The sequence below is a fragment of the Ictalurus furcatus genome, chromosome 23, assembly GCF_023375685.1.
Source record: "Ictalurus furcatus strain D&B chromosome 23, Billie_1.0, whole genome shotgun sequence".
Classification (NCBI taxonomy): Eukaryota; Metazoa; Chordata; class Actinopteri; order Siluriformes; family Ictaluridae; genus Ictalurus; species Ictalurus furcatus.
In genome coordinates, this window is record NC_071277.1 from 7,377,259 (window position 1) to 7,391,408 (window position 14,150).

General features: G+C 40.1%; 1 protein-coding gene across 1 annotated transcript in view; it reads left to right on the forward strand.

The window, feature by feature from the left end:
* LOC128599611 (contactin-associated protein-like 2) overlaps positions 1-14,150 on the forward strand; it is a 98,422-nt gene that overhangs the window by 22,316 nt on the left and 61,956 nt on the right. Inside the window, exons 8-9 of the mRNA XM_053611387.1 lie at positions 7,546-7,718; positions 12,571-12,719. Coding sequence (XP_053467362.1) covers positions 7,546-7,718; positions 12,571-12,719 — 322 coding nt within the window. The remainder of the gene's footprint in view (positions 1-7,545; positions 7,719-12,570; positions 12,720-14,150) is intronic.

The window sequence follows — 14,150 nt, forward strand, 5'->3', positions numbered from 1 at the left end:
TGAATGCTTTACCTAAAATCTGTATTTTCTGATATTTGACTTTTCAAGATATGTATTTAGGGTTCTGATGTTCAAAGTGTCCAAAAGTTCGAAACAAAGAAAGAAACATCAGGAAAAAATTTTTAAAAATTGCTAAATACAACACAGAAGCAAAAGAAATTGATTAAATGTGACATATTTATTATTCAAATACTAAAAAAAAAAAATTCATATTCAGATACTTTTTGTTAGTTTCCAAGCTCCATAGAAAACCTTCTCGCAATAGATGTATTCAAATATTATTCCAGAATAGCTGGTATATCTGAAAATGGTCTGCTATTAGTTTAAAAAGGAATGAGAATTTTTATCTGGACTACAGATTTATATGATATCCCAAAACTGTAAAAATAAATAAATAAATAAATTAAATAAAAAAGCGGAAAATGTGTTTTCCTGGTTTCTTAAACATTTAATGACTTGACACTGACTCATCACAGCTTGGTGTCTGTAGATTCTCGAGAAGCAGGACAGCAGGAAAAACAAATCGTTTTTGACGCCTGCATTTGAAACCTCCTGTTCTCCTCTATAAGTAAACTTCTAGCTGTACCTAGATGAAAAATGGCCTCTGGTGGCCTCACTACTTTTATTACTCCTATTCAAAACCTTGCAAGGACTTGCTTCTGGGAAAAATGTCCTTTAAATGCCCTTTAAATCATTTCTTCCTGTGTGTGTTTAAGGACCTGAAGAGTTAAAGGTCGTCTTGAGAAAGCAGGTCTAATTAAGGAGGTGGATAAGTGATTAGCCCTGGTTAATATGTCAGACTTCGAGTTGTCTACTCAGTGTTAACATGGTTCACCTCTTCTTAATTAATCTGCGAAGTGGGAAGTTATCACAGAGTCTCAGATGGGCTATAACGAGGCGGAATCCGATCCAGCTGGTATAAATGGACTATCAAGGCTAAGCTCTCACCCTTTTTTTTAAGGAAAAATACATTATAGGCCTCTTTATTTTTTTCTTACATCTACAATGGATATAAAAAGTCTACACACTCCTGTTAAAATGGCAGAACTTTTTTCCACCTTCAATATAAAATTACAAGATATAAAAATTAAGTGGAAAACAATCAGAACTTTGTTTAAAGGTTTTAAAGATTTTTTTTATTATTATTATTATTATTATTTTTAGGGGAAAAGGGAAAAATAAAAAATACTTACAAGAGATTGTTGTCACATGCAGAGAGTAATCAAGACTTGTCAGATGTTCCTGCAGCTCTTTTAATGTTGCTGTAGGTCTCCTGGAAGCCTCCCTGGTAAGTTTTTGTCTTGTCCTTTTATACATTTTGCAGGGATGTCCTGTTCTTGGTGAGGTCACTGTGGTACCCCATTTTCATTTACACTTTTTTTTATATCCACTGTACATTGTCTTATTTACTGTTAACAAATGCTTTAAAGTGGAATGTTTTTTTCACGTCTGCATAAAAAGAACAGCAGCACCACCAATAGTCTTCAATACAATTAAACAGAATGATATTAAATAGAAGCTGGGACTGATTTCTTTTTAGCCCAGACTGTAGAGTGGGTCGTGTCAAGTCATTACACTTGACATATTACACATTACCCTTGATTTTCCATGTATTGTGGGTAATTTATTAAAGCCATATTCACTGACACATCTATAACACATCATCAATAGTGATTGAGAAGGCGCATGTGAAATATATTTGCTGGTATAATGAACTTGCCAGAGGTGGAATTACTTTCTCAATCATTGATTTTTCAAAATGCCTTTGGAGAAGAATCTAGAAAGTCAGTAGACTACGCAAACATTGTTGGCGATTGATGGTGTGGTTTGAATGAAAGAGCTGGTTAATAGCAAGCACAGCTTTTCTGTTTACCATGCTTGCTCTTCGCATGATTATAGACTTGAATTAGGATTATTGACGTAAATCACAGCAATCACAAATGGTGACGTTTATCATTTCCTGAGATGTTTTAATCCCTCTTACACCACAGCAATTTCACAATTACAGTTCTTAAATAATTAAATAACTTACACCTTATACAGTGAGGGAAAAAAGTATTTGATCCCCTGCTGATTTTGTATGTTTACCCACTGACAAAGAAATGATCAGTCTATAACTTTAATGGTAGATTTATTTGAACAGTGAGAGACAGAATAACAACAAAAAAATCCAGAAAAACGCACATCAAAAATGTTATAAATTGATTTGCATTTTAATGAGGGAAATAAGTATTTGACCCCTCTGCAAAACATGACTTAGTACTTGGTTTAAAAACCCTTGTTGGCAATCACAGAGGTCAGACGTTTCTTGTAGTTGGCCACCAGGTTTGCACACATCTCAGGAGGGATTTTGTCCCACTCCTCTTTGCAGATCTTCTCCAAATCATTAAGGTTTCGAGGCTGACGTTTGGCAACTCGAACCTTCAGCTCTCTCCACAGATTTTCTATGGGATTAAGGTCTGGAGACTGCCTAGGTCACTCCAGGACCTTAATGTGCTTCTTCTTGAGCCACTCCTTTGTTGCCTTGGCCATGTGTTTTGGGTCATTGTCATGCTGGAATATCCATCCACGACCCATTTTCAATGCCCTGTCTGAGGGAAGGAGGTTTTCACCCAAGATTTGACGGTACATGGCCCCGTCCATCTTCCCTTTGATGCGGTGAAGTTGTCCTGTCCCCTTAGCAGAAAAAAAACCCCAAAGCATAATGTTTCCACCTCCATGTTTGACGGTGGGGATGGTGTTCCAGGGGTCATAGGCAGCATTCCTCCTCCTCCAAACACGGCGAGTTGAGTTGATGCCAAAGAGCTCCATTTTGGTCTCATCTGACCTCAACGCTTTCACCCAGTTGTCCTCAGAATCATTCAGATGTTCATTGGCAAACTTCAGACGGGCATGTATATGTGTTTTCTTGAGCAGCGGACCTTGCGCGCGCTGCAGGATTTCAGTCCTTCACGACGTAGTGTGTTACCAATTGTTTTCTTGGTGACTATGGTCCCAGCTGCCTTGAGATCATTGACAAGATCCTCCCGTGTAGTTCTGGGCTGATTCCTCACTGTTCTCATGATCAATGCAACTCCACGAGGTGAGATCTTGCATGCAACCCCAGGCCGAGGGAGATTGACAGTTCTTTTGTGCTTCTTCCATTTGCGAATAATCGCACCAACTGTTGTCCCCTTCTCACCAAGCTGCTTGGCAATGGTCTTGTAGCCCATTCCAGACTTGTGTAGGTCTACAGTCTTGTCCCTGACATCCTTGGAGAGCTCTTTGGTCTTGGCCATGGTGGAGAGTTTGGAATATGACTGATTGATTGCTTCTGTGGACAGGTGTCTTTTATACAGGTAACAAACTGATATTAGGAGCACTCCCTTTAAGAGTGTGCTCCTAATCTCAGCTCGTTACCTGTATAAAAGACACCTGGGAGCCAGAAATCTTTCTGATTGAGAGGGGGTCAAATACTTTTTTCCCTCATTAAAATGCAAATTAATTTATAAAATTTTTGACATGCGTTTTTCTGGATTTTTTTGTTGTTATTCTGTCTCTCACTGTTCAAATACAACTACCATTAAAATTATAGACTGATCATTTCTTTGTCAGTGGGCAAACGTACAAAATCAGCAGGGGATCAAATACTTTTTTCCCTCACTGTACTTTTATCAGTTTCTAGTTGCTTTTTATGTTGAGGAACATCAACCAAACGAGTTAGTTCCTGTTGTCACTTTCATTATCACAGCTGTAAACAGTCCTTCCTTCAACAGCCTTACTCATTTTTTTCCTCTCTCTCTTGAGACTAATAAAAAAAAATGCAGCTTGAAAAACCTCAAAGCACAAACCATCCATCCTGAAGACTTTCCTTCCGGCAGAAAACTTCAGGGAACAGCTTTTACATTAAAGCGCCGTCACTGACTGAAGTCTTCTTTTATAGAACTTAAACATCTTCTTACAGAGAAATATCTATATGGTGTTGATTTTTTTATTTATTTATTTATTTTTTAGGTGTTTTTAAATGACTGTTAGGCTTAGGTTATCTACACTGTCCACTATACAAGTCCATGTGAATTAGCTGTTGCTATAGAAACAATAACATATTAGAACAAGTGCATTAAGATTTGCCTTGGAGCACCTTCCGACCAATCAGATTCGAGAATTCAACAGTGCTGTGGTATATTTAAGCAAATTTTCTGTTTATTTTTTCTCCTCTAGCTGAACTAGAGTGATATACAAGCAATGAAACATCCCAGTGTGGTTATAGGAAATATAAACACTCTTGGAACACCACTCAAGCAATTAAATTAGTGGACCAGAACTAACTGTTGCATAACAATCCACAATGCATAATCAAGATAGTTATGAAGTTTAATATATTTCCATAAATGTTGCCTTTTTAATACATTATAACTTGATATGAATGTGTCCATAGTTATGACCTTCATACCAAAGCCAAAATAACTCGACGTTCCCCTCTACACTTCCCATGATCCTCCACTAATGATTTCAGCTCTCCGTGTGTAAAGCAGTATTGCTCCCTATTTTTTCCCTTACAGGTATATAGGTCCATGATTGCTATAGCTAGCTCATTGCGAGCTCAACCGCAACTTCAATGTCACCCGCAGATTACATTTTAATCTCATAATCTTCATGCTCTTCACTCTCGGAGCGTATATTATCATTCATTTCCTGTTAAATGGGCTTGCAGTGGCGTCTTGCAATATGAACTCTCAAAGGCAGTCAGTTCATTTCACCTGTCCTTTACTCCAGACAGCCGAGTGTGTCCGGCTGAAGGTCTTCCAGCTCGATATGCACAGAGCTGTGATGAGGAGACACTGAACAATCCTGCGTATCACTATCAATATCAGGCACGATACTGCACTGTAATAGTGTGCCAAGTGCTGTCACGAGCCAAGAGAGCAGGGAGAAGGAAAGCAATAGCAATATAGTAAGTTCATGTCCTAGCGTCATTTATAGAATTAACAGTAAAAAAACTAAATCGTTCTGTCAAAACGAGCACGTTCGCCTCACACCTCCAGGGTCGGGGGTTCGATTCCCACCGTGGCACTGTGTGTGCAGAGTTTGCATGTTCTCCCCGTGCTGCGGGGGTTTCCTCCGGGTACTCCGGTTTCCTCCCCCAGTCCAAAGACATGCATGGTAGGCTGATTGGCATGTCCAAAGTGTCCGTAGTGTATGAATGGGTGTGTGAGTGTGTATGTGAGTGTGCCCTGCGATGGATTGGCACCCTGTCCAGGGTGTACCCCGCCTTGTGCCCGATGCTCCCTGGGATAGGTTCCAGGTGTCCCGGTGACCCTGAAGGAAGGATGAGTGGTATAGAAGATGGATGGATGGATGGTTCTGTCAAAACGAGCCCCATGCTGGTTGTTATTGTGTTCTGTTTGCTGCACTCAGGAGTAAATAACAAGTTCTTGCCGTGAAATCAGCGATTACAGCGAGGCTATTAACCTGCATTATGAATCCTTCAGATCTACAGCCAGTTGTAAATGAGATTCAAGGACCATCTTGTAATTTGCTACTCATCAACCTATCTACATCGCTGATGATCTGGACATTTGTGTGGAAAAAAAGATCGCAATGCACAGTGCTTAGTAAAGCAATGTACCCAAATTAAAGGAAAAATCAATCCTTAAAGCCTTGCCTATCAATATTCAATATTATCGAATCATGCCAAATATTTATTTTGGTTGTGGTCAGTTTTCTCTTTCTTTCATTTTTACATCGATAGTCGTGCATTTAGCCCTTGCTTCATCTATACCTAAAGTGAGTGATGCAGCAGCACTTTAATCCTTTAGTCTATCCAGCCCTCTTACATTCTCATCTGTACACTCTGCTCAAACAGATCAGCTTCCAATGCTTTACGCTAATACAGTATCACCGTCAGTACCGATAGCCTAGCTAGCCGAGCTGACTCTGCTGTAACTGCGTCAAATAGGTGGACTGTATTCTGGATGTTTGGACCAACATCTCTCCACTTTTCTTCTCTTTTGTTTTTAGGCATTAACAACAACCACTTAGACTACCAGTCAAAAGTTTAGACACTCACTCTTCGTTATTATTTTTTTCCCTACATTTTAGAATAATAATAATGATCTATGGGAATTATGTTGTGATAAAAAAATCCAAAATAATCTAAATAATTTAATATTTTAACACTTGTTATCAGGTTGATATTCTCTTCCTAAGGCACCCAACTGGCGCTAATGGCTATGCAAACATCAGGTATCACCGCTTTTGGCGGATCATAAAGGCGATAGATCCTTCTCTCTGACAGACTCGGATAAAAATATATTTTTTTTTTATAATACTCATCTCGTCCCTATCATATCGGACTGTTAGCATCTTCAATGTAGACACGCTTTTTGCCTAGAATTTCCAGAAATGTATTCTTGGCATTTTCTCGACCGATTTCTTGAGGAATTTCCCTGAGATGATTTTTAAACAGTATTAAAGGAGATCACACCGACGCCGGACACTTATCCACTGCTATTTCGGAATATTTTGCTCCGAGTCGTCCATTTAAAAAAATATTTTATTGTAAATAAAATATTTGTTTTCTAATAAAAGAAACGAATACGTCGGCACGATTATATTTTTCTCAACACCGATTTCATTCATTTAATCACACACCTTCAGATCAAAAGGTTTTTAAGATCATGAGAAACATTTCAGTCGACTGTCCACAAACTTTTGACTGGTAGTGTATGTCTGAGATTCCTGATAAATCTTTGCTTCTATTGGAACTCCATTGTAACTGCGCTAGCAATGTAGTAAGATTGTTTTTTCACTTTTACTGGTTTGATGAGGCCAAAATCAAATGGCTCGAAACACTATGTTTGAAGGAATTCCAGCACTGCTCACCAACTTGAGAAGAACTATCATCACAATGAAGCACAGTGGTGGTACAAGCATTATGCTGGGCAGACACCTTCCAACAGCAGGGACTGGGGAAGTGGTCAGGGTTGAGGGAAAGATGGATGGAGCCAAATACAAGGCAGTCCTAAAAGAAAACCTGTTTCAGTTGACAGGCTTGAGTCTGGCGTGGATGTTTTCTTTTTTTAACAGGACACTAGAGTGGTTCAAAACCAAGAACCTGATTGTGTAGGGCCATTCAAAGCCCAGGACCTCAATTTGATTGGGAATCTATGACAAGACTTGAAAATTGCTGTTCAATCAACAGCCTCCATCCAGTCTGACAGAGTTTACCAAGATGAAAGGGCAAAAAATTAAAATAAAAATCAAGATTCGGATGTGCAAACCTGATAGAGACATGTCCGAGAAGACTTGCAGCCAAAGGTTGTAACACTACATTTAGTCGCAATTATTTTTATAAGTAGCTTGTAATGAGAATTTACTTATAGCTCCTAGATCTGTATGGTGCTGGAGAGATTTCCAGAGATTCAATGCGCCTGCAACATAAATATGGCCAGACTCTATCTTGATCACAAACTCTATGTATGTGGTATGAACATGGATGCATCAAGTAATCAGCTAATAGAGTAGTATTTAATCACATCTCCTTCACTGTTCCTATCATTACAGGTTCAGGGCTGAATGATGGAGAATGGCACGATGTTCGTTTCTTGGCCAAAGAAAACTTCGCCATGCTGACCATCGACGGAGACGAGGCTTCGGCTGTGAGAACCAACACCCCCGTGGAGATCATAACTGGAGGAACGTACCACTTTGGAGGTGAGTACAACTGCATGATTACAGCGATAATGGTGTGAGTTACCCCCTTTCCCTAGTCTGTCTGTGTGAGTATTAGAGGTCTTTTTTTCAGAATGTTGTGTGCTATTAGCTTGGATTTCCACTGATGGGCTTTCCAGGCTTTCCTGTCTGCCTGTGTCCAATCAGAATGTACAAAATATTAGAAATAAGAAAGTAAGCAGTCACTTAGGAAAGTGAAGTTAACAGTCCACCACCAAATAAAGCACTGGGACTAGGTGTATTAAAGCTGTTTGTGCCCATTTTCAGACATACATTAATTAGACTGGATTGTGCCTGAAAAATCTTGTTATGTACACCGGATTTGAGGTTTAACTCACAATTTAAGCTCTGTACATGCGGAAACATGCAAAGTGTGCTCATACATATCCATTTGAGAGATCGCCATGGGAAGTCAGCGCGAGAGAAAAAAAAAAAGGCAAGATGAAAAGTGTGGTTGATTACATATTCTTTTCAGTGTAATAAAGGGAAATTAGCTATGGCTGGTTTTGCATGTGATTTTCTCTGCCTCCTAAAACAAGCTTTAAATATGCGCCTTCTTCTCGCTTTTTTTTTTTTAGAGCTTTATTGGCAGTGTTGCCGAGTGTGCGTTTTTCCCACTAGTTTTTAACTTTTTTTTTTTATTCATGACAAAAATGTGAGGCTGTTTTAGGGCCTTGGTGAAAGTCCTCTTTAGGGAAACTATTTAAGGCTGATTTTTTAATTTTTTATTCAGATCTGGCAGGCCTGGTCATATGCTATGAACACATACATTTTCTCACATCTAACAAAACAACAAAACAAAACAAAAAAACATTAAACAAGATTTGGTCAAAATTGCTATTTTTTTCTCTCTAGATGGTAAATAAGATACATTTGACCACAAGAAAAAATGTATTACAGTGTAATTAACATGTTCTTTTTTTTAAATAAGATTCTTATCAGCCCAATTTTCATTATAACAAATTAGTAATCAAATGTCATATAAGCTGTCTTAATACCTTCCACAACTTTTACTTGTTCTGAAATTATCATTTGTTGACCTTTTTCCACTACTCAATAACTTTCTCGCTAATTTAGTCCTTAATTGCCGCCCACCAGCCAGGTCGCCCCTGTCATACAACTACAAACCGGCGAGGGCGAAGGCTATCACATGCTTCCTTCTTGTCACATGAAGCTATCCAACTGGATCTTTACAAACTGCTGCATCATGGGACTATCCGAGTACTATCCGTGTCTCTGTGATTGACAGGGGAGGGATTATGCCTTCCCTCCCATTCAGATAGCAGGGCCAATTTTACTATCATGGACTCCTGGCCACAGATGCCGTGCCTTGTCTCTGATCTGTTGCTTTTAAACTGCAGTTTAGTAATATTTTTGTGAATTTTATAGCCACATTAACCTGCGTGTTGTTTTGCATCTCCTCACGTACCTACACGTGGCTCTCAGTGTCTTCCACCTTGTGCAGAACTCCTAGTTAATCCTTAATCACAGAGTAGATGAGCTTTATCAGCGTTAATCATTTTCAGAAAACCTAAACGAGAGCTACAGTCTCTCTACCCCTCAGTCCTGACAGCATATTTATAGACGCCAGCCTGGAAAAAAGGGCAGAAGCTTCTCTCACAGCACATACACTCCTGACGGATCAGCCAGTCATAATTATCAATCAGTGTTTCTCTCCATCTTTGTTATTTCACCTGAGGGCTGTAATGTCTGACTCTCTAATTTGTTTACAAGCAATTTTTCCTTTCCTGAGAGTGGAAAGAGCTTTTCCCTGGCACTAGAGGTGAACAATTTTTTTATATATATTTAGACAAAATAAAATAATTTATAGTCATGGCTTGTAGATGAACATATCATGGTTGACTTTTCTCTAATAAATTTGCTTGAATCTCTGTGGGAATTTGTTCTGAATGTACTTAGTAAACAGAAACTTTTTAGTTGACCATACAGTATATACAGTACTAAATAGATATGTGTAATACTTTGGGATATTCCACCACCATCCATTCATCCATCCATATACTGTACGGCTTATCTTATACAGGCCCGCTGGGGAACTCGGGGCACAAAGTGGGGGACACCCTGGACGGAATGCCAACCTAGCACAGGGCACAATCGCACACAAATTCACACACTAGTTTAAAATGCCAATCTTCCTGCAGAGCATGGGGGCGGGACCAGAGTACCTGGAGGAAACCCCCCGAAGCACGGAAAGAACATGCAAACTCCGCGCACACAGGGCGGAGGCGGGATTCGAACCCCCAATCCAAGAGGTGTGAGGCAAACATGCTTTGGGATATTGTACTGCGCAAAATAATAAAGCACATACACTCTACACTCTGGCATGTCATTTTCAATAGAAAGGATGCAAATTCAGACACACGGGCTTGAGTAAATGAGATTTAATCGCATCAAACCTGGGACTCGGTCCAATCCACTGTACAGCATGCATCAGCTTGCATCTCACAGGTCTTTAGTGTGATTTGAAAATTGACTCCAAATCCTAAAAAAGATGCTGAAAAAAGAACAGTTCATGAAGCACAAAGACAAGAGAGATGGGAGACTAAGCACACGTATGTTCAGCCTTCATCCATCCATCCATCCTCTATACCGCTTATCCTTCTTCAGGGTCATGGGGAACCTGGAGCCTATCCCAGGGAGCATGGGGCACAAGGCGGGGTACACCCTGGACAGGGTGCCAATCCATCGCAGGGCACAATCACATACACACTCACACTTTGGACATGCCAATCAGCCTACCATGCATGTCTTTGGACTGGGGGAGGAAACCAGAGTACCCAGAGGAAACCTCCGCAGCACGGGGAGAACATGCAAACTCCGCACACACAGGGCCACGGTAGGAATCGAACCCCCGACCCCGGAGGTGTGAGGCGAACGTGTAACCACTAAGCCACCATGCGCCCTGTTCAGCCTGCATATCTGTGCAATTATCCGATCAGCCAATCACGTCGCGACAGCACAACTGTATATAAAATCATTCATATACAGGAACTGCTTCAGTTAAAATCCACATCAGTGTGTGATTGAAAGATGTCAGAGGAGAATGACCACACAAGGCTATGATACTATAGCCCAAATAATCACTCTTTGCAACCATGGTGAGCAGAAAAGCATATCAGAAAGCACAATATGTCAAACCTTTATGTGGATGGACTACAACAGAAGAAGAACACAATCCTGTCAGCCAAGAGTAGTAATCTGAGGCTACAGTGCACACAGACTCACCAAAACTGGATAGTCCTTTTTCCCATCTTCTTTTGCTTATTTGAATCAGATTTGTGAATATTATCCCTTAGGCCTAATACTGCATACAGTTGAACAGATTCTACTTATAATCTATGTTTCCCCTATAATGAACTCATTTATTTATTATGTCTTTATTAAACAGTCGACTGTTCATCTTCACTTCTGTGCGATTGCTGAAATGTACAACAAAAATCACCACGTATTGTATTACAGTTGCTTCTTAGTGGTGAAAAATCCAAGAGGCTCCTCTTTACAGTTCTCAATAAACCAGGAGCATGTTTGTAGGTCACGCCGCTTATCTCCGCGGAGATTTAAATGAAGGTAAAGCCTCGATGTGCTTCTGCTGAAGTCTGGAAGGAGCTTATAGAGCTCATCGAGCAGAAGGAACACCTCAGATTTTCGAGGCAAAAGGATATTTTAAAAAAAAAAGATAAATACATTTTAAAAAGAAACATCTGTGCAGATGTTACTGATGAGCATTTAACACTATGGTGCATCCCAGAGGTCATTCTACTGGTTATGAATGATCCATTGAGCACATGGGTATTCATTAATGTAACCACCATTACTCTTTAAACACCTATGGCTCTCAAACACTGACATCAACACATACTTGTTATTGCTGTTAACGGTTATAAATCGGTCATTGTCCTCTTTATTAATATTATAAAATTACTTGTGACAAAGTCAGGCCGCACTAAACCGGTTATCCAAATATGGCCTGTCTTTATTTATTCCCTGAATTCCCCCGGCACTTTTTTCATATAGACATTCTGGCAGATGCTACTGTATACTCCTCTCCTTCCTGTGTTCCTCACCAGATGCAGGCTTTATATCTCTTTCGTTTCTTGTCAAGCTCGTACTATTGGGAACTTTTCACTCGCTGTGCTGTCTCTTTCTTTTCCTCTGCTCAGACAGACAATCAGAAAAGTGTCTGAGACGAGACAACAGATGGTCTCAGATACCTTTCAGAACTTTGCTCTTTTTTCCCTACCAACTGTTATTTCTTACATGAGCGAAAACAAACGGTAGGTTCTCCAGACACAGGCGTTTGCCTATTAATATCAGGAGGATGTCGGCAGAGTCTTGGGAAGGATTTCGGAAGATTTGTTTTCATGTCTTATTCGAGCTTGAGCAGCTTGTTTGGGTTTAGAGGTTCATCCATGCTTCATTTCGTCATATTCTCATCAGTATACAGTCTCCATATGGGCACAGGTCTCTAATGAATTAGGGAATGATTTAATTAAATCAAACCTTCAAACTAAGACCTGCAGATCAGACCTGACATGAGGTTGGATTGAGTTTCACTTTCAATATTTTGCTCTATATGAATTTTTAGTAGACGTACTTTATCAGATGTCTGACTAGTTTTATGATTTGTGATATGATTAATAAATGGTCATAAATATTCCAGCTAACATTTAGGCAACGCCATGCATAACACCCATTCTGAATGGTAATTATAATTATGTCAGAGTTTTAACAGTGGATTGTCAAGTTTTGAAAATCAATTGTAAATGACCTGTAATAAGAGTGAGACGTTTCTGTTTCCTGTTTCTTGTCTTTTTGTGTACAGGTTATTTCCTGCAGACCCAGGCGTCTCCGTCACAACGCTCATTTCAGGGCTGCATGCAGCTCATTCAGGTGGACGATCAGCTAGCCGACCTGGTGGCAGTGGAGCAGGGCATGCTGGGAGCTTTTGAGAATGTCAGCTTGGACATGTGTGCCATCATAGACAGGTCTGAACACCAAATGAACCTCCATCGTCCACACTACGCATTAAAATGTGTATGTTCTTGTTTGGTCAAAATAACGTCAAGTACCAGTTTGAGACGGAAAGAGACAGAACCAGGAAGCTATGGAAAATGCAAAAGAACAAGGAGGTGTATTAAGTTCCAAAATAACTACATTAAATTCAAAAATGTAACTTTTGAATCTGATCGTATAGGTTTAGCTTACAAGTTCTAGTTTCATTCTAGGTAAAAACATATCGATTATATATTTAATAAAGAGTCAGACATTATTAGTTTTTAGCTGTACAAATAGCCTGTGTTACAGAACAAGACTTTCAACACAACACAATCACAAAAGAGAACATGAGGAGTAATTGACCATCTTGTCACGTCTCCTGCTCAGGAGCACGACATCGACACGGTTTATTCAATTTAAGGAATATGAGCACCGGCTCTCTGTGATTATACTAATAGTGATTGATTATCCATGCATTTTCTGTCATAGAGCTTTAACGTGTGTTTATGTGCTGCAGTTCTTTCTCACTCATGCACCGGCAGTGAGGCAGCATAAATTTAGCACTGATAAACAAAGATGATCAATGAGGTAAATCATCGGTCATGACCAGTGTTATTCTGGAACAAGAAAAACACATGGTTGTATGTTAATGAGACATAGGATGTGATGAAACTGATCAGTCATAACATTAAATCCACCCACCTAATATTGTCTAGACCCCCATTGTGCCACCAAAATAGCTCTGACCCGTCGAGGCATGGACTCCACAAGACCTCTGAAGGTGTGCTGTGGTATCTCACACCAAGACATTAGCAGCGGATCCTTTAACTCCTATAAGTTGCAAGGTGGGACCTCCATGGATCAGACTTGTTCGTCCAGAACATCCTACAGATGCTCGATCGGAGTGAGATCTGGGGAATTTGGAGGCCGAGTCAACACCTTGAACTCTTTGTCATGTTCCTTAAAACATCCCTAAACCATTTTTTCAGTGTGTCAGGACACATGATCCTGCTGAAAGAGCCCACTGCTATTAGGGAATACCGTTGCCATGAAGGGGTGTACTCAGTCTGAAGCGATGTTTAGGTACAGTAGGTGATACGTGTCAAAGGAACATCCGCATGAATGCCAAGACCCGAGGTTTCCCAGCAGAACATTACACAGAGCATCACACTGCCTCCACCAGCTTGTCTTCTTCCCATAGTGCATCCTGGTTCCATCTCTTCCCCAGATAAGCGACACACACGCATCCATCCGTCCACATGATGTAAAAGAAAATGTGATTCATTAGACCAGGCCACCTTCTTCCATCGCTCCATGTCCAGTTCTGATCCATGGTAGGCGTTTTCGGTGGTGAACAGGGGTCAACATGGGCACTCTGACCGGTCTGCGGCTCCCATATGCATCAAGCTGGGATGCACTAT